We start from the raw sequence: 23,300 nt of genomic DNA, 5'->3' as shown, positions 1-23,300 counted from the left end.
ACCCCCCCGAACTTATTTTATATGTAATATTCTACCCCTTTTTGGCCTATGTGGCACTGTCTTGTGGGCCCAGCGCATGTTGACTTTTTTTTCAAGGATAGTGCCACGTAGGCCGAAAAGGGGTAGAATATTATAAATAAATTAAGTTCGGGGGGGTAATAGGACCTTAGTAAAGGTTAGGTGTGTCTGTGGGATTTCGGGCATAGGCTGGGGGGGTACTTATGCATTTTCCCAACATAAAAATCATATTTGTATGTTATAGCTATAGTTTGCATAATTGCGCTCCATTGTATAAATCGTTAGGGGCATCAGATTTGTATAAAATCGTTGGCAGTCTCTCATTTGTATAAATCGTTAGAAGTCTTTCGTTTGTATAAATCGCTAGTAACCTCTCAATTTAATTTTATGTGTTTGTATATCTGCATAAATTTTGAATTTGTATACAATTGAATCAAAATAAAACGCTTATATATCAAATCTTTCTCTCTCTCACTATATACAAACACAAATTATACATTGTATTTTGTATATAATTTGTGTTTGTATAAAGCGAGAAAGAGAGAAAGGCAAAAGAGAACTGGGCAGAGGAAGATTTGTATTGTATAATTATAAGTGTATAGGACGAAGATATATATATGTGAATGTGTATATACAATTTTCTCGCTTACATAAACGCAATTTATACATTTGTGTTTGTATAAAGTGAGAGAGGCGAGGGAGAGACTGGCAAGCGAGAGAGGGAGAGTGGCGAGCGAGAATTTTAGGGAGAGAGGAAAATGACAACAGTTTGCTACGGGTTACAATTAAATCAAATTGTAATTATAACATTTAATTTGAATTAATAATTTGCTATTATATACTAGTACAATTTTCCCTTATTTTTATACGGTCACTAAACAACAACTGACCTTTGGTCCACATATGTACTGATCAATGACTAATTGGTTCTTTTGTGTTTTTCTCACTCTTTTTTTTTTCTTTCTCGTTTTACGAGTGTGTTCTTTTCTTCCTTTTTAAACAAGAAAACAGAGTACTCCCCATGGGCCAAATTAAAAGGTGACACAAACCTGTCATTCATCATAATTAATAGGAAGAAAAACTTAAGGGAAGTTTCAGTAGAACTTTCAGCTGAAACTGTTAAACTCATACCGACATGGTTGCGGTGAAGTGGTACTCCTTCATTCTTAACCAACCAGAGGTTTCGAGTCTGAGTTTTTCGGGTACGGAGTCACCTTTATTAGGAAGCGTTTTACTTCAATCTAGATTTAATCGGGTTTCAATGTGAGTATCGAACACCAGGAAAATAAAAAAAACCCGGTCAAACTCATGGATAAAGCCATTGACAGCTATCGTATCAGGCCATGAACACAGAGTCCATTAAGGCTTAAGCCATTGACTATTCATTAATGGCGCTTAGGGGTCGAATCTAATTACTTTGGTCTAAATAACCTATAGTATATATTTATCTTGAGAAAATCCTATATTAGACCTGCATGTCAAGCCAATGCGACTCCTAATTTAGCTAGTAATCCTAATTAAGGACAATGGATATATAGCTTGCTCTGTTAATGATATGATTTATCAATAAAGAATCGTGTCACATAAAATGGAACATATGGAGAGTAGCATAACTTATTCATTGCATCGTTAAAAATTATTTATAATACAAACAATATATCTTAACCAAACTATTAATCAAAGACGCGCATCATTTTCTTTCATTCTTTGAGTAAAACCTAAGAACTAAATAAAAGAAAAGACGATAAAGAACTCCCCAAGCCAACAAGATGACAATATCCAACCAAATATTCTCCTTTGTAATGTCCATAGAAAACAAAACATCTTCTCCAATCAATGTGCAATTTTGTGATGCAATTGAATCCTTATGCAATTGACTAATCTTCACATCACCTAAAGGACCAGGTGAAAGATCAGCTAGGTCACCATTGTAACAATTTTTTGTCCCTTTAAATTCATTAATCAACAACGCTTCAAATGGATATTTGATTGCTGATATGTAATGTAGCCATCTCCAAACCAAAGGAATTTGAGTCCTCTTCAAGAAAAATCCACATGTTAGGAAGAATAGAGCTGTTGTAGCTATAACGATCGCGTACCCCGTGATGTAACTAGGTACAAGTGCACTTACTAACATCACATAAGCATTGCTAGTTATGAGTGAGGAATAGAGGATTATCCAGAAGCTTAAAATGCTGCTGTTGATTCTAAGAATGTATTGTGTTATGGCAGCGAATGTAAAGGCTTGGATCGCGAAAAAGGGGAGGTATACTATGAGGGAGGAAATGACATAAGAAGATGCTCTATAAGCGTTGTGAGATGTCTCGCGAATGAAGATGAAACGCTCTTGGATGAATGTTGGAACAGCATCGTTCGAGGAGAAAAAGACTAGGCAAATTGTGAAGATGTAGAAGTTGAGGAGGTGATTGATTGTTGTGAAGTCGAAATGATCTAGTCTTCGGAAGAAAGAAGACAGGACTAGTCCCATGACTGTTAAGACGATTTCACGAGATAGGAAGAGTTCAGGAGTACGAATTACATTCAATGTGGTACGCCAACAGAGGACTATAACTTCTCTAAGCCAGGGATTTGCGAATTTGTGCCTGTGAACTGGTTCATCGAGTACTTCTTCGATTTCAAATACTTCTTCGTATGATGGATTATACGATGAGTACTCTATTCCTTCTCGTCCTGGAGTGAAAATTGCTGATACTACTGGAGTTTTAACACGTGAAGGTGTTTGTTGAGACATTGGGAATGGATGACCTGAAGACATGCTTGATTTTGCACCAGAAATTTGTGTTCTTCCTCCATGGTTCCATGTTGGTGGACGAAGAGGAGTCCCTTTAACGCCATTGTATAGCCAAACGGAGAAATCTTTGTAGAAATGTGAAGCCAAACGAGGATGAACCCCACTCTGCATACTCATAGGTGTTTGAGGAACCTTACGTTCCAACGAGTTATCAAAATCTTCCTCATCGTCCTCATCATCATAACCGAAACTATTAACATTAGATTCAGACTGATCCTTAGGATCTCGTTGGGAATTCATGTTTCCAACAGAAAAATGAGAGCTTCGGAGGCTAATATGTTTGGTCCAGGGTGACTTTCCATAAGGAGTTCGAGGAGCTCTTGGTGTTTTTGGAGGTTTTCGGAGAGGGGTTTTAGCTGTTTGATCAGGTTTGATGCCATCCCTTTGATACAAGACAAGAGGATCAAGTCCAACAGTTGATTCATCATACTCTTTGATCACATCTAACAGGTACTCTAAGCTGTTTTCGCCATCTGGAACTGGTCTTGCAAAACCAGCTAGAAAAGCTGCTACTCCTGTTGGACTTCCCAAATATACAAGCCTTCCCCTGCATTCACAGAACAACCCTGCTTATATGGCGGTGTTTGATTAGGTACGGAGTTTGAGGAAGAACGAAAGAAGGATTGTTATCACACACCACAAGTGCTCTTACACTATATAAAAAAATGATCTTTAGCGGCAATTAATTAACGGCAATAGTTTAATTGTCACTAAAAATATAATTNAGCTGCTACTCCTGTTGGGCTTCCCAAATATACAAGCCTTCCCCTGCATTCACAGAACAACCCTGCTTATATGGTGGTGTTTGATTAGGTACGGAGTTTGAGGAAGAACGAAAGAAGGATTGTTATCACACACCATAAGTGTCCATACACTATATAAAAAAATGATCTTTAGCGGCAATTAATTAACGGCAATAGCTTAATTGTCACTAAAAATATAATTTTAGCGGCATTTAGCACTCTTTATAAATGTCCCTAAAGCCTATAGGGACACTGGATCCAATGGCATGTAACTAATGCCGGTAAAGCTTTATTACTCTTTATCAAAATGCATATTTATTGCCACTAAAGATTGTTCTTGTTGTAGTGTTAAAACATGTAGCATGTACATCATTTCTATGGTTATAAGATGTTGTCGTTTGTCTTTAAACAGATTATAGAAAGAATTGACCTACAAATTGAAACGGAGGAATACTATTATTCCTTTGACATGGCAATGTGTACTTAAATGCTTGAACATAGAAAAACTATGAACCTAAAGTCGATTAAGGAGGGATAGAACTAAAAAGTACCTTGCAAGGACTGTGATGCGATCGAGGAGCATTTGGATTCTGAAAGAAGGCTGGTGGATTGTCATGAGTACTATACTACCACTTCTAGCTATGTCTTTCACTTTTTCAACAACACTATAAGCACTTGTAGAATCAAGACCAGATGTAGGTTCGTCAAGAAACAACAGAGATGGCTTATGGATTATGTCAATCCCTATAGACACTCTCCGACGTTCTCCCCCTGACACTCCTCTTCTTCCTTCATCTCCTATGTACGTGTGTGTTGCACTCTGCATAGGCACAAAAATTTCACACTATCAAGTTACCTGAAAAATAACTATAAGTAACTGTTCATAATCCTTTTGTTGATAGTGAGTCTTGACATACCGTTAAGCCTAATTGCTCGAGAAGTTCATGAACTCTTTTCTTCTTCTCTGCTCTAGATATTGATGGTGGAAGCCTGACTTCAGCTGCAAACATGAACGTCTCGTAAACTGTCAACATAGGAAAGAGTTGATCATCTTGCATTACATAGGAAGATATCATCTTCATATAACTTGTTGTCACCTGCATATCATAATAACTATAGCCATTAGTAATCATGACTATGTTTTAACCACATTACATGATATATAGAGACACTTAACTGGTTTGCCATCAATTCTAACAGTTCCTTCAAGGCTACCACGAGCAATTCGTCCAGCAATGGCATCAAGAAAAGTAGATTTTCCAGCACCACTAGGCCCCATGATGGCCATGATTTCGCCTCGCAAAGCTTGTCCTGATATATCATTAAGAAGGTAAGCCTCTCTGTTGATCCAAACACCATCTTTTTTCACTTTCTTGGTAACACTATATGACAGATTAGTGAACTCAAGACCATGTCCTGGAATTAGCTTGCGCGTTGGCTGCTTCGCCAAATTAACACCATTAATCTTATTCAACGGTGCAGATTTGTCCAAATCTAACAAGGTTTCTAAGCTTCTGTTGGTGTCTGTCCGCTTAAACTTTGCCATTTTTTTTGTTTTCTGAAGGGACACTTGTTTTTCCCCTTCTCTTTTATAGATACAGGGGATGGAGAAATTGAGAATTGGACAAAATATGGGACGGGCAAAACATAAAAGAAATTGGAATTTAGTTAAGTTTTATACAAAGTTGAATGTTTCTTTTTTCTCTATTTTTGTACTATCTTCTTTTTTCACTTTGGTTTTGTCGTTGGTTTGCTTTGATCATGTCGTTATGACATATTTTTGTCAGTGATTTGTGGAAATAGATATCTTCTTTTGTTGTCTTGTTTATGCGGAAGAGATATATGTAATATCTGCAGTGAACCATTGATGTTTAGGGGTCGTTTGGTCACGGGATGGGATAGATAAGCGATAATTGATCTCATCATTTTGATATAAACTTATTTTCGGGATTAACTAATATTTATATATAATCAAATATGAAATAAAATAATTTTATATTATATCCCGTAATTGTCCTTCCTTATCTTATCCATCAAACGACTAAGAGAAGGGTCGGGTACATGACATGAATAACTGACAGTAAAATCAGAAGTACGTGATCTTAATTTTCATGTCAGCTGAACTTGGTGATCAACAAATGCAAATATTATCTCCTTATTTTACACGTTTTTAAAAAAAATCATATGTTTTAATTATTATCTTTAATTATTTAAAATATTAATTTCTCTTCGATTAATAAATATTCTCTCTTTTTATATGTCTTAGCTTTGACTAACATTTTATAATATATTTTTTCATTATATTGATATGCAAAAAATTGCAATTTATAGTACTTTTCTTATAGTTTAAAATATCGAATTAATGTAATTTAATTTAATTTTGAAAATTAGTTAAATTGATTTTTGAAAAGTGCAACATGATAAATAAAGTGAATGATGGAATATATTTTCCCACTTTACGTTTACAATTAATATGACCTTTTGAATGTGAACGGTTTTCAATACTAGTTATTACTATACTCTATTATATACCTCCTTCGTCCAACAATAGTTATCCACTATATTATTTTTGGGATGTCCAATAATACTTGTCTACTTTATGAATCAATGAATAATTTTACACTTAGTTCCTAATTTATCCTTATCATTAATCATAGTTATTTTCCTATTACATTTTTCAAGACATTGTATTTATTACTCCCTCCGTCTACTTTTATTTGTCACGTTGCGCTTTTCGAAAGTCAACAACAACAACAACATACCCAGTGAAATCCCACTAGGTTAAATTAACTAATTTTCAAAGTTAAAATTAGATTACATTAATTCGATATTTTAAACAAAAAATTTTAGACATTCAAAAACTATACGAAAAGTACTATAAATTGCAATAGTGAACAAGTATAATGATTTCGAAAGAGTATTTTTTATAACTTTTTTTATGTGCACTGACACAGGCAAATATCAAAATAGTATGATCAATATATTAGTAATTTTTTAATATTGTGTAAAATAAAAAATGCTCGACAGAGGGAATGGAAAGGACTAAGGAGCATTATACTCTTTCCGTGCAACAATACTCGTCCCGACTTTCCACACTTCTTAAGAAATTATAATCAAAAGTATAATTTTATTATATCACAATTTGAATATAATAAATATAATATCTAATAAATAAATAATTATAATTAATTATAAGGATATATTAAGAAGTAATGTAAAATTATTTATTAATTTCATAAAGTGAATAAATATTATTGAATATCTTAAAATAATACGATATACAACCATTATTAGACGAAGGAATATAAACAACATTGATTAGTTTATGAAGCGAGTTAGTTAAGAGTTAAGACGGTCTATAAAAGGGATAATCTTGATTTTCAAGACAAAAATTAAAGAATTGGAAGAGAAAGAAAAGTCATACACTTTTTGGCCCATTGAAGTATAATTTCTCCCAAGGAATCGAATTGCAAAACCTAAAAACGAAGCAAATTGAACAAGTTCCAAAGAATGGTTGCTCGAAGACTCGCCGTTAGTCACAACGACTCCACATTCGACGTCGATTACGATACTGATGATGGCTTCGAAGTCGTCTTCTTCTTCGACCTCCTCTCATTCTCACTTCATTTTCTTCAATTCCATCTTCCGTTTCATTTACAAACCTTTTCCTCTTATCTATTCGTTTTTCCAGGTACTCAAGTACCAGCTCTTCTCTCTCACTTCTGTTCCTCCCGATCAACAAAAGGTATAAAATGTGATGAATTGTGTTTTATATAATGTCCGCATAATTTGCATTTGCTTGTCAATTTTAGCCTCAATTTTCTGTAAATTGGACTTTGAGAAGATATTGGAAGATTCCAGTGAACGATCGTGATCTCTTGTTATGTGTTTTTAAGTGTTTGATTTGCTAAAACTGAAAGTGATGAGAAGATATTGGAAGGAACAATAATCAGATTATATCGATAATTCTTATCTCGATTCTTATGTAGCAGTATGTATTTAAAGTTGAAGTTTGTTATTTATAAATATGGAAATTTGAAGATATTCAGAGGAGAGATGATAAGATTGTAGCATTTACTATTCTGATCGCAAGATGTTCATTTGATAAACTTGATAAAAAAATTGAATTGAAGAGGTGCAATGAGATGAATGTGTCAATATGATTTGTATTTGCATAAATATGCTAGTGAAGTTGAGTATTTAATTTGTTGAAAATGAAATGATTGTGAATTTGAGTATTTGATTTGTTAAAATTGAATTGATGAGAAGATATTGGGGAGAGATGATCAAATTGTATCCGACGAGTCTGATCTCGCTTCAATATCGGATAAGCTTCGGTTGGTATCAATTGATGAAGTTGAGGAGGAAATAGTAGCCGAGGAGAAAGAGAAGTTAGAAAATTTGGCAATGTCAGATGAAGAGTTGGCTCGCCTTATTCAGGTTCTGCATTGAATTTCGGTTTAAGTTGCGAAGCATTCATGTTATTTGATGTCAGATGGTTTGCTTGAACTGCTAATGTAATTGCAATAGAAGTAGTGTTGAGCTATGTTTTTCACTTTGAATAAATATTACACAAAAAATGAATGTGATGATGGTAGTGGAATGCTCGAGGTAAGCAAAAGAGACGTAAAAGTGTGAGCTAAAATCAGCTGGAGCTTAAAGTTGGAAGTAATTTCTTTGCAACAACTAAGAATTGGACTTTCAGTCTTGATATACGGAACTTAATATATGGGATCACACTGGGTATGTTGTTATTGTAATCTATGGGCATACTGTCTTGAAAAAATCCCAACTTTTAAAGAACTTTAGTCAACAATGTGAAATGATTAAAATTAAACAAAGTATCGAGTTTTTTTTTTTGTTATTTCAAGATGAGATTTTTTTGAACATAGTAAACAAAAACTTGATTTCTAGCTAGGAATAAAAGAAAGCTAAAGAATTTACATTCCTTTTCATTTATATGATTCTTTTTTCCTTAAACTAGTTTCACGGCACGTGCGTTACACGTGTGTATTGTATATATAGTATACAATGTTGTAAAATAGAATTAATATTACTAAATTAATACTTTTTAGTAAATAATTATAATTGAAAGAACACATGACAAGTGTTTTTAAGTAATTAATACAAATTGTCATAGAGTTACTTGTATTTTGAGATCAAAATAAACAAATATCATTAAAACATTTCGAAATACATTCAAAATTTAAATGTGGGAGAAAGTGACATTTCTTTAGTAGTATTTTTACTACACTCAATTTTGTAAGCAAATCTAACCAACAAAATTTTATAAAAAATTATCAATACAAAAAATGTCACCAATAGCCTTTTCTCTTCAGGTTATAAACATAAATGATAGACACCATTTAAGTACAATTTTTCTCTTAAATATTCATACTTGAAATGTAGTATGTGCATGACACTAATAAGGATTAACATAAATATTTCAATAATTTATCTTTATACGCAATCTATCTTTTACAAAATATTGTTACTCAATTAATACTTGAGTAAGACTATCATAAAGAGCTAATTTTACAACAACAAATAAAAGGTACTTTGTTGTTATAACGAATGATGGTTAAATAGAGGTTTGAGTGTAGGTCATATTATAAGTAAAAGTTAAAATCTATCTTTGAAATAGTAGATTTAACATCCAAAGTTATAATTCAATGGACTATGTTGAAGCCCGTTATTTTAACAAAATTAGAAAGAAACTCCTTCGTGAGGGTAGGAGAACAAAAAATGAAAAAAAAAACAAAGAAAAAATATCTTACCCAAATCATGTGACTTTTTTCATATTTGTTTAGTATTATTGTCTTAACCACAGCTTTTCGTCACTGTTAACTCATGAAAATTGTAAGAAAAAATATGACTGTGAATTGTTGAATGATTTGCTATAATTTGTTCACCAACTCTTTCTAATGTGATACCTCAAATTTTGTTGAATTTTAAACTTTATCAACAGTTGCAAATAACCCTTGAGATTTTTAAGAAGAAGAAGAGTACAAAACTTTAAAAAAAATTGTAGATTAAAAGTGAGAGGAAACTCCACTATTTATAGCTAACAAATAGTAGTATGAATAGGTACTAATTGTGCCTTATCAGAAAAGTTACAACCTTTTGAAAAAGTCACTGCTCATTGGAAAAGTCACAACCCTTTGAAAAAGTTACAACTCATTGAAAAAGGCACAATCCTTTGGAAAAGTCACAACCCTTTGGAAAAATCACAACCCTTCGGAAAGTCACAACTCATCGAAAATGTCACAACTCATCGGAAAAGTCACAACCTCTTTGAAAAAATCACAACCCTTTAATGTCAAAAGGTATCTATTTTTAATATAATACAAATAATTAAATTAATTGAGTATTTTTAATTGGGGGTATTATAGTAATTCAACATTTATGTTGTTTGGGAGTTCATGATTTTAAGGTAGTAAGTATAGATAAGGTTAATTTTATTTTCCACAGTGATATACTGATTTTTAACTAGTATGCCTTATCTACAGCAATTAGGAACTTATTGTGGGTGGAAACAATACAATTGACCCTTCATTTTTTTCATCTTAGACTATATCAGTTGTATGACGAACTTAGTTGGAGTTTAAAGAAAACCTTTCTTTTTGCATTTGCTTTACCTTTAAACTACGAGAGCTAACTTGTTATTATCATTTTATGTTGATAACACTCAATTATTATCTATGTGATTGTACATCTAGGCAGAAGAAGAAGCTCTTATGATGCAGCATTTTGTTTCTAGAGAAAGTAAGGAGCAAGTTGAACAGCGGATACAGCCATATGTAAATCAAGTTCAAATGGTATATCTTTTTGTGTCTGATTTTCTTTTGTCCATCTTAACTTGTGTTCCATAGTTGTTTCTCCCCCTTTAGCAGATGAAGTAAGAGATGGTCTTTAGCTCTTCTACTTCAAGAGCCAACACAGTATAACGTATTTCATAAATTATTTTTTTTTAAAGTTGGATATACCTTACATATTAAATACTCTCAGCAGTTTTTCATGTTTCAAGAATTCAAGTTTCTTTTATGATTCACTTTTGTATGCTACTTGATGTCCTTTTACAATACCAACAGTGCACACAAAATCCTGTAGTCGAAATGATATTTGTTTGACCCCTATATGAGTAAAGTGTGTAAATTATGCTATATCCTTAATCCCACTTTTCTCTTAATACTGTGCTGAGATGGATAGAGTAATTCATCATTGACTTTTTGTTTGAAAAGGTGAAATGCAATAGAAGGTGGAATGGAATAAAATCATTTTTGTTGATAGATAACAAATATCTTTCCTCATGTTGTAGTATGAAGATCCACATCGGCAAGAGATGGCTCGAAAGACTGTGCCTGTTGACAAGCTTGAGGAGAAAGCATTGATTTCTTTGGGAAGGGTTAGTACTATCATCTTGCTGGTCATTTTGTTGTGCACAAATTGGGAACTCTGTTCAACCTATATAATATTTAACCTCGAACAAGTCATGAATGAGGTTCTTTTTTTTTTTTTTCTTTTTTTGGAAATAGATTGAGATGTTGAGCATGTATTCATCATGTAATAAGATAGACTTCTCTTTCCTTCATTTTAGTTAATGAAAAACCTTCTCAAGTCTGGGAAACATAGATATTACTATCTCTCCTCTGATGTTTAAGAGATAAAATTTGTAAGAAACTAATGTTGGTTGATAAGTGTCCCTATTAGAACTTTGACGAACTGATTCATGTGTATCTTTTAATATTTTGGCTTCGTTTCTCTTTTCTTGAAGACTATTGAGTTTATGTTAATACCTATCTTTCCAAAAAAATATATTTGAGTTAACTTTGGACGCAAATTTTTCTTTGCATCTTAATTTTGTTACTGATAAGAAGATGATAGTGAAATCAGTGTAAAATGTGTTATTAGGGGCCTCCGACCATATATATAGCTTTACTGAGTAATTAGATTTTTTAAAATGGAATTAAAGGATATAGTATAGCATTAACAACAAGAACAATTTGTGTTTATATAAATCATAAATCAACACAAAATGTTCTATACTTCTTACTTGGCGCAGCTTATTACAAGAGTTGTGAGTGGCATCTTAGTTTTGGTTTGAATATGAGAATTTGTGGGTTGACATCAGCCAGAATTTCTGACATCTGTGCTATATATGCTTAGGAGGGAAACTACAAACCAACAAAAGTTGAACAAGATAATGCCTTCCTATTACAGCTGCTATTCTGGTTTAAGCAGTCATTTCGGTAATTTCTTGCCTTTGCTGCTAATTCAATTTTTCATCACTAAGGACTGAACAATTTTCACTTCATTCTACTTCCATGCAGTGACGTTGTTATGTGTATCTATAATGCTGAAATGCAGTACTGGAACTAATATGAGTTCATATATTATGATTTATGAGACCCAAAATCATCTAAATCTTATGTTTTAATCAAAGTGTTCTTCCAACACATTTGCATGTGGTTTTCTGCTATTCTTTTTTTAGTTTTTGTCAAAGACAGCCTATGATGAACGTAGGTGGTAAGAGCGCAACATGCGATGTGTGGGTTTAGGTACAAGTCACAGGCTCGAACTCTGTTGCAGGCAAAAGCGTGGATTTCTCTGTTTCCAAAAAAAAACTTGACTTTTTTTTTGTTGAAGGTAACAGTTATATTAATATCGATAGGTATACTACACCAGAAACTGTGCAGGCCCTCTCAAAAGTAGGTCACTTACAAAATGGGTTCCTATATGTAAAAATACTTACAAACTTCCAAGAACATCAGATATATCTTCACTTTGTCTTACCTAGACAGTTCGTTTTATACTTTTAAATGCTACATTCCTTGCCCTCAATATTTATAATTCCTTTCTGTCCAGACAGACCACCAAATACGAGCTGGGACAATCTTCCATCTTTCCTTTCTTCTAGCTGCATTACCATCACTGTTCCAGCAGTTTAACACTTCTTTGATTCTTCCTCGCATCTCCCATTTTATCTTCCTCGAGTTGATGAAGATTTTTCATAGCTGATCATTCCATTTACAATGCAAGAAAATATGGCAAATTGTCTCTGCCTGTTCATTACAAAGCTAGCATCTGGGGCATAGTTGTATACCTTTCTTGATCAACTTTTCATGTGTCAGAACTTCTTCTTTCGCCAATAGCCACGTGAAGCATGTTACCTTATAAGGTACTTTGACTTTCCAAACCATCTTTCGCGGCCAAGGGGCCACCTGATTGTTGCATGAACTGAGATCTCTGTAAGCAGAATTTACAGAGAACTTCCCTTTGTTGTCACACTGCCAGATCAGGCTGTTCTCCTTTACTAAGAAACCATTGAAGTGGGAGTGAATTTGGACAAACTCTGCTACCTTATCTATCTCCCAATCATTTAACAGTCTTCTAAAAACTGAGATTCCATCCTTGTCCTATCCACATGTCAGCCACTGATGCTTGTCATTGTACTGCACCTACATGTTGGTGCATATGGAGGTTAATGTAGGATCTTGTCAAACCATCTCAGACGATCTCTCATTGTTTCCTCTGCCTGTGCTATTTGCACCCTTTGTTGGATGCAGTGATATTCTCCAAGCTGTATGATTGTACATTGATTTTAGCATCCACATTTCAATGACATTCAATGTTAGGACATGTTGGGCCTTAGAGGCCCAAGGATTACTCTCTTAAATGACAATATTCTCATTTCTTTTCTGTCATTGTAGGTGGGTGAATTCTCCTCCTTGTGATAGCTGTGGTAATGATACCAGAAGTCAAGGCATGGGGGTTGCAAATTCTTCTGAAACACTTTATGGTGCTTCTCGAGTTGAACTTTATCGGTACGTTAGGAAAGATAGTTACGTTCTACATTCTATGTGGCATTAGATAGGTTCTAAGGGAAATTATCCATACCCGGTTTCTAAAAAGTAATTGGTAGTTCTAAACAGAAGAGTTTACTTTTGTAACAAGCTTCTACATTAATGCAAGTGAGTTTCTTCCAGGAATCCTTATCAACTTTTACTGAAAGCATGCTCTTTTGATAATTTATGTTCAAAGTGTATTTCCTGTGATATAGTATAGTTTCTCTGAGTTCTGTGCTGTTTTTTCCTCAGTAGAAATATTTTGAGACCATTGCTCTTTTGATAATTTATGTTCAAAGTGTATTTCCTGAGATATAGTATAGTCTCTCTGAGTTCTGTGCTGTTTTTTCCTCAGTAGAAATATTTTGAGAGCATTGCTAGCTCTATATGACTAAAGCGGTAAATTTAAGAATTCATTGCCTATTTTAATAACGCACAGGAAAGAAAAAATCCTGTCTCTTAGGGTACCCAAAGTTATACCAAGAGGTCTACAACTAGTATCTGCTTTGCAATTTTTTAAAATCAATTGTCAGAGGTGAGTGTTGTTCAGAGGAGGCATCATTGGGTTGTCAACTGTAAGAGAAGAAGCATTACTAGCTAGGCTTCATTTTTTCATTTTTTCTGTCACTCCATCATTTTGCACATGTGAGGATCTCTTGGAGCTGCTTTTCTATTCTGACATCTTTTAAGCATTAAAATTTTCTCTTTCTGTAAGGATATGCGTATCCATTCTCTCTATCTCGTTTTACAGGAAAATAACACAGCTGTCTTATAACATTTATCTCTATTGCCCACAGGTGCAATTCATGTTCAAATATCACCCGTTTCCCAAGATACAACGACCCATTGAAGGTATTGGATACATCTGCTACTGGAAGATTTTGTATCACAATATCTGACTGACATTTATGCAGCTTCTAGAGACGAGAAAGGGGCGGTGCGGGGAGTGGGCCAACTGCTTCACACTCTATTGTAGGGCTTTTGGTTATGATTCTCGTTTGGTAAGTTTCTTCTCCAAGAAAACATATTTCGATGCCAACCATGTTAGGTGATTGCCGTTTCTCTCTATTGCTGTATGGTGGATTCAATTTTCATAAATCCTTTGTGATTGTTCTTCGCTGGAAGCTTTAGTGACTGGTGAATTTCTCCTTGTGCATATGATTGAAATTAGGAAAACGACAAGTATGCAAATAAAAACATTGAAGAACCTACAGCAACGAAGTGCCGTTTTAAATTGATTTACTGGAAGACCAAACTTCTATAAGTTGAACTATTCACATATAGCTGAATACTTGTGCCCAGGGCTCCTTCCACTAATTGAGTACTAAAACTTGCATCGATTATCTTGTCACCAACTTCCTCAGAAAATAAATGCCAGGAACTTTTTGTTTTTAGCCTTTTTGAACTGGTGTGAGAAGTTTTATAAAGAGATACTAACTTGAGAATGAGATAGGAGTGCCATCTCTTCTTTATATAGGTCTGGGTGAATTTAATCTTTCTGTTTTTTCTATTCAGAAATCCAAATTACAAGAACATAATTGCAATCAATTTTACCAGCAGGAAAGATAAAGAAATGAAATGTGTAATAAACTCCCATAAATTTCTGGAAGAGGAGTGCAAAGAGTGACTACCCTGGACACTTGCCTAAACCTGAAGTGTTGAAGATGTGCACTTGCCTGAAAAGCAGTGCAATATGCTTCAGACTTTCAATTGCTAAATTATTCACTCTTCATTATTTAGTGCCAACTCTTGTATCCTTTTCAGGTTTCTCTACAAGATCATATATATTCCGCATTACTGCATTATGCTGCTTTTAGAAAGAAACCTTTTTCAAGTTTGTTGACCTAATCATGAGTATCTTCATGGGCTTGTATTGCTATTGAAGTTGAGATACCTCCCCACCACCACCACACACGCACACACACAAACACATTTTTGGAAGGAAATCAGCTGTTTTATAGATTTTGACTTATCTTCTCCTTCTATTGTTCCACTTTCCAGATTTTGGACTTCACCGATCATGTCTGGACAGAGTGCTTTTCACCGTCTCTGGGAAGGTAATATCTTTTCACAGGGCTTTCTCAATAAATTTGTTGCAATGATCCACAACACGAAGTGATTGGGAGAAATAGTGCAGATGGATGCATCTTGATCCTTGTGAAGGAATATATGACAATCCTCTATTATATGAGAAGGGGTATTTTCTCTTTGCCAATTTTACCTCTGTAGATGTAATAGTATTGTAACTAATGTAGCAATAGCATAATTCTTAATGTGATGTATTGCCATCAAATTTGCTCTTCCCTTCTTATTATATGGAGTACTAGTTTTAGAGAACGTGCTTTGCGCGTGTACTCCATATCAGTAAGTATAAAACTTGACAATGTTGTACAAATGCTATTAAACTGTGTATACTTGACGTGCAGTTGTTAAGTGTCATTTTGAAAGTATTTCCAGAATTTGATATTGAGTTAAAAAGTATTAACAATTATGGATATTCGGATAGTTTGTATCTAATTATAGCATTTCTGAGAATCCGTATACATTTTGGTACATAAATTTTATTGGAGTGTTTGATGAAAGGGTGATGGGCATAGAGCATACTATTGTATACCCAAAAAAACCAACATAATTTTTCACAAGAAGTTTTCTTTTATTTTTTAATCTTGACTAAGAAACTGGTGCAGCTAATATTTCATTATCAAATGAAATAAAACCACTTCCACACATTACTTCATTACTTGAACCTAATGTAAGCGTGTAGTATAATGTTTTACCTATTACTTGGCTTTTACAAAATAGTTATGTTAAATAATTCAAATAAGGAAAGGGTTTATACAAGATATTAAATATTAGGACTCTCTATATAGTTTATCTCCCCAGACCCAGACCCCACCTGGGGGATTCCACTAGGTATGTTATTGTTGTATATAGTTTATTGAAGGAAGGGTTCAATGCAAACAATTAGTGATCTAGAATTCCTAAATATTATGGGAAAACTTAAATGACAAGTTGTCCAATGAGAACTATTTTTATGGATAAAAAAGGCAGACGGTGTTTTGTTAAGGAGCTTTGTGTTATTAATATAGTATAGAAAATGGAAATGGCTGTAAATCAGAATCTAGGAGTTCCGCAGGCATGTAAATTTCTGTTGCCACTATAATGGTCAGTTAGTCATTGAAGATTTAAAAGAAGCATGCTTTGAATTGATGAAAGTGTGTGAAACTTGGTGACTAAAGAACCAAAGCTCCATTTAACAATGGAAAGTTTCGGTATATCATACTTATTTTTGAGTACTAGGAATATTTTCATTTTAACTAGTGCTTCACATGTTCATGAAATATTTTAGAGAACAAATTTACACTCGTAGTAAAAATCCGCTATGCGTCTGTTGTTGCAAAGTTGCCATTCATATCATTATTTTTGTAACTGTCTTCTTATTTTTGGTATTTCAACCTTTTCCGACCCACCTTCTTATTTTTAGTGTTTCAACCTTTCTCTGAAGATGGAAAAAGAGTTTGAATTACGTTTTTGCTATTGCAAAAGATGGAGTGCATGATGTCACTAAGCGTTACACCAGGAAGTGGCCTGAGGTGAACTGTTAACTGAGTGTCCCTTTATTGATACTTGTATGTGGTCATGAGTTTCTGCAATTAAGATAAATATTTTTGATCATGAAGGTTCTTTCTCAGCGAAACATCATTTCAGAGCCTTCTCTTGCAGCTGTTCTCTCTGATATAACTAGAGAACTTCGGAAAACATTATCTGCTGAAGTGATTTCAGCACTGGAAGAACGGGACAGGATCGAAATGAATGTCATTGAGCAAGAATTGCATCGTAAAGATGACTCTTCAGTCTCATTACCTGGAAGATTGAGCGGAGACAAGGAGTGGCGCATAGCAAGATCGGAATTTGTCTCGGCTGAAAAGAACTCTCTAAGCTCTTCATCTTGTCCAGTTCGCAAATGCATAGATGATCATGTCACAAATATCTACAGTGCCTTTTCCCCTGTTCTTTCAAAGTTAATAGAGTACTCGCCATCTAAAAAGGCAGCTGCTGAAATTCTTGAGATTTTCAGAAAGATTTTAGTTGATCTAAAGAATTCACCTTTCAGAACCAGGAGAATTTCTGTGAAATCAGTTTCAAGTAGTTCTGGTGATATTTTCAGTAAGATGTTGGCATCTTTTGACCAGTTACTCAATGCTCTTTCTTTGAAGAGTGAGTTAGGTGTTAATGGGAGTATTGATATATGTTTAGCTTCTGATCCTGTTAAAACTTCCGTTGCGCTGCCTGTCGTGTTCCATGCACTGGATGATGTGATTTACAATATCGGACAATGTGCTAGACTAGACAGCAGGTCCCTCTCCTGGCCACTGCTTAAGTTGAACAGATTATGTTCTGGTCTAGTCCTTGCTAGTGGGGAGGAGCTTCCTTTTGGAGTTGTAAGTAACATTGACTTGTATAATAAAAACTGTTCCTTCCAAAAAACTTCTAGTCATGTGGAAGAGAAGTTCCTGATATAGTTAATAGGCGAAGAATCTTATTTCTCTTGTTCGAATACATCAGGCTACATGTGCATTTGATGGAACACGGATGTCAAAGTGGGAAGAACCAAATGGTGCAGCAGGTATACTTAAGTAAAAATGTAACTCTGGCATAGCATCATTGTTTCTCATATATGTCAGCTGCGTAAGCCGTAAGGTTATTTCTCTGGTTCTTCTCGATGTGTTGCTTCTTTATGTTCATCATTAAGTTAATAGGTATTGTTTTGACGGTGAATATTGTGTTGTATAGTTCATAACTTTTTCTTTTTTTTTTGAAACGGGTAACTTGTATTCCTCAGCATTAAGGGCTATGCTAGCCACCTCCAAAAAGTATTAACAGAGAAGAGAGAAAAAAAGAAGAAAAAAGAAACAGAATAGTTCATAACTTTTGCTTTGGTAGCTTCAATATAGGGCATCCTTTCTCTAGTTTTTAAGTTAACATCATCCAAGTCTTCATACCTTACAAAGCCTTGAAATTCCAAGGGCATCTTTTTCTTCTGAGGTGTGTTAACTGTGAAGTGTCTGTATTGAATGAGTATCTGGCACCTTCAATAAGATGTCTCCAGAACTTGCCATTAGAGTGGCATGTGAAGTGAATTTGAAATATCAGTTGAAATTTGGTGTAATGCTGAATTTCTACTGATAGTGTAGTGTAATGCTGGGTTTCTTGGAATACCTACAGCTCTGGGGGATTCAAATCCAGCAGAACTGTATTTTGCCTCAGCACCAGCCTTCTACTGGAGCTTCTATTTAATAAATTTATCTTTATTCATAAAAAAAAAAGTTGTTTTCCATTTAGGTTGAAGAGGTCCTTAAACAAGAGAAAAGAATCAGTAAAATGGAAAATCAGGTAACTCATGGATGGAGTTATTGTGAAGTTTAGAGCTAAAGAGTGAGGAGAAGCTAATATAACAACTTTGATGTAGTGGTGCCTGCTGAATAATGGTCAGCTAAACCATGGGTTCATGCTTTTCTTCTTTCCCAAATGTTTCTTAACATAACAAGTAGCTTATAGTGCAACACCATTTTATGCATCTTCTTCTGGATAGTTCCCAAATAGTAATTGCAGTAAGTCTTTATTTTCTTTAGGAAGCCCAAGATTTGCCCCCTAGTCCAAAGAGATCACTGCTATCTCGATGGTGTATATGTAGATGATTAAATATCATATTGATGACCACTAGACATTAATGTTCTAAATTTTTTATAAGAACATTATTGTACTTAAAGAGATATCTTCTTGATTCTGATGGATGTTTTCTACTAGTTGGTGAAAATATTGTCAGCCATATCCATGTCTTGATGCAATAACCCTGGGGGAACATTTAAGACCGGAGGAGGATGAAATCAACCAGCTTTTAGTATATTCAACATAAATAATTTTAGTGTGAATGTGTTACAAGCTTCTCATTACATATGATGCACAAGTTATTATTAAGCAATTGTTGCAAGTTTAAGAACATCAGTTGTTTTCAAATTTGATGATGTTGTGTGAAGGAAGGTGCCCCTTCAGGCGTCAATTATGAACATAAAGAAGGTTCCTGAATCTAACAACCTCTAAAGGTATCTCAAATTAAGGAATTAAAAGAAAGGAATTTATATTGGATGAAAAGGTGAATAAATACATATTGATTTTTTAAGGGATAAACACAGGTTTTTGTATTTATATTTTCAATTATCCTTTTTCTTTATGGTTATTGTTCTATCTGATACTTGTATTCTGCTTTATAGGATGTTGGATCATATATCAAGTAGCTGATAACCGGATGGTTGAGCTTGTGGCATATGAGTTTATGTCTGCTAATGATGCTCCAGAGAGAGATCCAAAAGACTGGTATGAAATATCGGCTTCAAAGTATAGTTGTGAAAAAATCTATTCCATCCTGCAAGTAACTGTATGTGTTTCCAGCTTCTGAGACAGATATAGTGGTCTGTTCAAGGGGGCTGGTGTTGTCTAACTGAAAACAGTATCTAACAAATGTCGATTGATTCTTTATAAAATTGTGGCTTTGCGCCGGATCATTTAAGGCAATATAGGTAGTAAGTCCAACAGCCCAAAGTACCTTAGAACAAATAGAATTTACTACGTAAGCTGGCTAACAGGGATATATAGCTGTGTATGAGAACATATTACTGGAGAAGTGTGATAACCAGAAATGGGTTCATTTTGGCTAGACCAAAATCAACTATATAGTTGACATGGGATTTCTCTAATGCTTAAATAATGGGAAATGCATTTATGCATCTTGTAAAATCACCAACCCTTCTATTTATGTCAATATAAACAAATGATTAACTAACCCCTCTATCCCTTTTGCTTGGTCTGTGGAGATGTATATGTTTTCTCTCTATCAATTTCAATCAATACTTAAATATTTTCTTCCGTTACTTCTATTCTGAACAACGTGTTCTGTCAAGTAAAGAGGTTGTTTCCACGGTTCGAACCCATGACATCCTGTCAAGTACCATCATATAAAATGAAATTGAAGGAATACTTAATATTGCAGAAAAGGAAGGGGCTAATTGTTTTTAAGGGTTGTGGTAATGAACCAGCTGGAATGAGAATTGTTGAAATGGGCGTGGACCAAAGCTAGAAGGCAAAAAGACATTTAAGAAATAGTTAGTGTGAGGTTGCGTGAAGGTTGGGGTCTCACTAGGTATGTTGTTGTTGGTTTGGCAGTCAAAGAATCCCTAAAAAAGCAAAGATGGAAACAGAGTGGCAATAGGATAGCCAATATAGAGTGGGATGAGGAAGACTTGGAGTTTTTGGAGGAACAATTTAATCAATGAAATGGTGAAATTATTATAATGGCTCCGAATAGAATCAAATATATACTGTGCAAGATTAACTAACTGAAGCTGGTGAGATAAGGTTGTGTCAGTTGTGTAACTCTCTCTGAGCAGTCATAGGACCTAGAAGGTTGAAGTCGGTGAAAGCATGACAATTGGCATGATGAAATTGAAGTTGTGTAACAGTAGTGCAACTGCTGCTTGTTGAAAGCAGATGGTTTATTACCAGAATGGCTGCTTTTTTTGTTTTTGATAACGATGGTGTCTGAGCTTGTTTCCACAACTCAACTATTCCTCTGTATACAATTGGTTGGTTTTCTTAGTCAAGCGAAGTTTACAAGTCTGATATTTCTCCTATTAATTCCATATCCTCATATGTAAGTTCAAAATAGAACTGGTGTCATAGTTGCAATTTGTTATAAGCTTTGGTGACACTTAAGTTCTCACTCGTTTAGATTGTTGACTATTTTAGAGAATCAGCTAAAGTTTTGGTCAGCTTTTGGAAGTATGCAATAGAAATCCTTACCATCATTGCATATTAGACTGAATACTGATATCCATTCATTACATTAGGGTGCTAGAAGGAAGTGAAAATGGAGGTTCCAGTTGGCATCTCTTGGATAAACGAACTTCCCAGATGTTTGACAAACGTTTCCAAAGAAAAGCATTTACAGTCAGTTCACCCGGCTATTTGTCAAATGCATTCAGGTAAGTTTTGTCGGAGGCTCGTAAGAGTTCACTTCTTCATGATAGGATCCAATTTCTGATCACTATTAGAAATGGCAGGTTTAGGTTTCTAGCAGTTCGAGACAAGAATGCAACTTCAAGGTTTCAGATTGGCAGCATTGACCTCTTTGCAGGTAGCAGTTAATGTCCCTAAACCATATTATAAACTTCCCCTTTCTCTGGCTTAGGCTTCAAAGCAAAGCTGTGAGTTTGAAGTTTCACCAGTTGACCTATTTATATGTTGTATTATTTTTATCAACACTAGTATGCACATTCTTCGGGCAATGTAAAATTGTCAAACCTTTAACATACTCGTTTTTCTATTCCCTTACCTTTGTTTGTTTGGTGGGTTAAGGATATAACAATTTCGGAATAAAATGTGAGATTATTTTATCTCACATTAGGTTATGGGTATTAATTAGTTCTGGTATTATTTTATCTCTCATTTGTACTAAAATGGTGGGATTAACTCTCTCATATAGAAGGTGGGATAGTTAATCCCATGGAATAATACCCTTGTCTATCTCACCCATTAGTTGCGCGGACGCTTCACTGATGTCACACGTGTCGGATTCTCCAAAAATACACTATTTTTGATGAATTTGACAAGCACCCGTTGACATTTTTGAAGAGTATAAACAACATAGTTGCATACTAAACGAACCTTCTTGTTTTGAGATGATTAGGATTGATTTGTAAATTTTCAAATTCCTAATAAATAACAAAAAAAATAAAAGAAACGATAAACAATTAATATAACCACATGAATGGAAAGATTAAGATAAAGGGAAAATGGTGTCAATATTCAAGGGTAAGTGCATCGATTGAAATACTTGATTAATTGTGAAGGTTACGTTTGTGGAGTTGCATGTTATTGACAGGAGAAAGTCAAAAGATCACATCATTATCCTAGAGAAAGAGAAAATCATAAATAGTCTCAGAAAATAATTATAAGAAGAATATAGATAATGAGATAATTCCCACTTGCATAAGAATTGTACCAGATATTTTCTTTGAACACTTCTATTTAATAAAATATTTAAAATTTTATTTATGACAAAATCATATGTTATGTTCTTTTTTTCAAATGCTTGGGGAAAAAATTGTGCTTTCAACCTGCTCCTCAATTTTATCTATTATTATCTATAAAAAAAAAAAATTGATACCTTGAGAGTGATTCAATCGACTTATCCAAATGATACATTCTTTGATTGAGTTTGTTAATATTAATCTTTTCCTTTATTGTCTCGCTCGCTATAACAAGTCAAAATAGTTTGATATACTACTAATTCTATGATTTAAGGAAAAACTATTTATATACACATTTTTACTTACCTTATTTTCTGTTATTTCCTACCAATTTAAAATATTACAAAAATCTCTTATTTTTTCCCAAATCTCAATTCTTCCGGATACATAACTATCCAAGGCTCAAACTCACGTTTCCTCATTCCTTTTTTCTATCCTTTAATCCCTCCCTATTTTCACTCCCACAATCTTATCAATTACAACATTTATCTCAATTTGAAGATCAAGAAATTTCTCTCTCCAGTTAATCAAATATCCAAATTTCAATAATCAGATTCATAGACCAATAAAAAGATGAGAATGCAATAGCTTTAAAGAATTCCATATTCCAATAAAATTGGTTGTACCATACAATTAACACAGAAGAGTTGTCTGCTACCGTTTTGCTACCAAGTTGTTGCCACTGCCACTTTTAACATCTTTACTGTTCATCGAGTAGTTATATGTTATATTGACCTAAATATGTAAGGCTGCAACTTAAGGAAGCTATTGTATGAATGATGTAGCCATGAAACAA

The 23,300-nt window shown here is 34.1% G+C and overlaps 2 protein-coding genes across 6 annotated transcripts; one reads left to right on the top strand and one right to left on the bottom strand.

Annotated features, from left to right (window-relative positions):
* Window positions 1–1,708: 1,708 nt before the first annotated feature.
* Window positions 1,709–5,119, bottom strand: LOC125842727 (ABC transporter G family member STR). Its single transcript, XM_049522054.1, has 4 exons — window positions 4,751–5,119; window positions 4,491–4,670; window positions 4,125–4,393; window positions 1,709–3,377 (listed from the first exon to the last, which is right to left on the bottom strand). Exons 1-4 carry the CDS (start codon window positions 5,117–5,119, stop codon window positions 1,709–1,711), a joined length of 2,487 nt encoding a protein of 828 aa, XP_049378011.1.
* Window positions 5,120–7,007: 1,888 nt separating this feature from the next.
* LOC125870183 (peptide-N(4)-(N-acetyl-beta-glucosaminyl)asparagine amidase) lies at window positions 7,008–21,811 on the top strand. 5 transcript variants are annotated; one of them, XM_049550547.1, is made up of 17 exons: window positions 7,009–7,161; window positions 7,265–7,318; window positions 7,843–8,013; window positions 10,293–10,391; window positions 10,892–10,978; window positions 11,740–11,822; window positions 13,284–13,397; window positions 14,216–14,270; window positions 14,333–14,419; window positions 15,420–15,475; window positions 15,556–15,615; window positions 16,924–17,011; window positions 17,099–17,860; window positions 17,985–18,045; window positions 19,691–19,793; window positions 21,323–21,457; window positions 21,536–21,811. In XM_049550547.1, exons 1-17 carry the CDS (start codon window positions 7,084–7,086, stop codon window positions 21,618–21,620), a joined length of 2,178 nt encoding a protein of 725 aa, XP_049406504.1. In that variant the 5' UTR covers window positions 7,009–7,083; the 3' UTR covers window positions 21,621–21,811. The 5 variants fall into 5 exon arrangements, 4 of the variants coding, with proteins under 4 accessions (XP_049406513.1, XP_049406504.1, XP_049406495.1 ...); XR_007446871.1 differs by lacking the exons at window positions 21,323–21,457; window positions 21,536–21,811 and adding an exon at window positions 18,762–18,907 and having other exon boundaries at window positions 7,008–7,161; window positions 19,691–19,794; XM_049550556.1 differs by lacking the exon at window positions 10,293–10,391 and having other exon boundaries at window positions 7,008–7,161.
* The last annotated feature ends 1,489 nt before the right edge of the window (window positions 21,812–23,300 follow it).

The sequence above is a fragment of the Solanum stenotomum genome, chromosome 1, assembly GCF_019186545.1.
Source record: "Solanum stenotomum isolate F172 chromosome 1, ASM1918654v1, whole genome shotgun sequence".
Classification (NCBI taxonomy): Eukaryota; Viridiplantae; Streptophyta; class Magnoliopsida; order Solanales; family Solanaceae; genus Solanum; species Solanum stenotomum.
The sequence above is the reverse complement of the archived record's forward strand: the minus strand, read 5'-3'. Positions and strand labels throughout refer to the sequence as shown.

Bases quoted from the DNA above. Each gene is read 5' to 3' on its own strand.
- LOC125870183 (XM_049550538.1), top strand. From the start codon at position 7,148: ATGATGGCTTCGAAGTCGTCTTCTTCTTCGACCTCCTCTCATTCTCAC. The intron at 13,398-14,215 runs GTACGTTAGGAA...TATTGCCCACAG, and splicing joins TCTCGAGTTGAACTTTATCG to GTGCAATTCATGTTCAAATA. The intron at 19,794-21,322 runs GTATGAAATATC...TCATTACATTAG, and splicing joins GAGAGAGATCCAAAAGACTG to GGTGCTAGAAGGAAGTGAAA.
- LOC125842727 (XM_049522054.1), bottom strand. From the start codon at position 5,119: ATGGCAAAGTTTAAGCGGACAGACACCAACAGAAGCTTAGAAACCTTG. The intron at 4,394-4,490 runs GTATGTCAAGAC...GTGCCTATGCAG, and splicing joins TCGAGCAATTAGGCTTAACG to AGTGCAACACACACGTACAT. The intron at 3,378-4,124 runs GTACTTTTTAGT...CTGTGAATGCAG, and splicing joins CGCATCACAGTCCTTGCAAG to GGGAAGGCTTGTATATTTGG.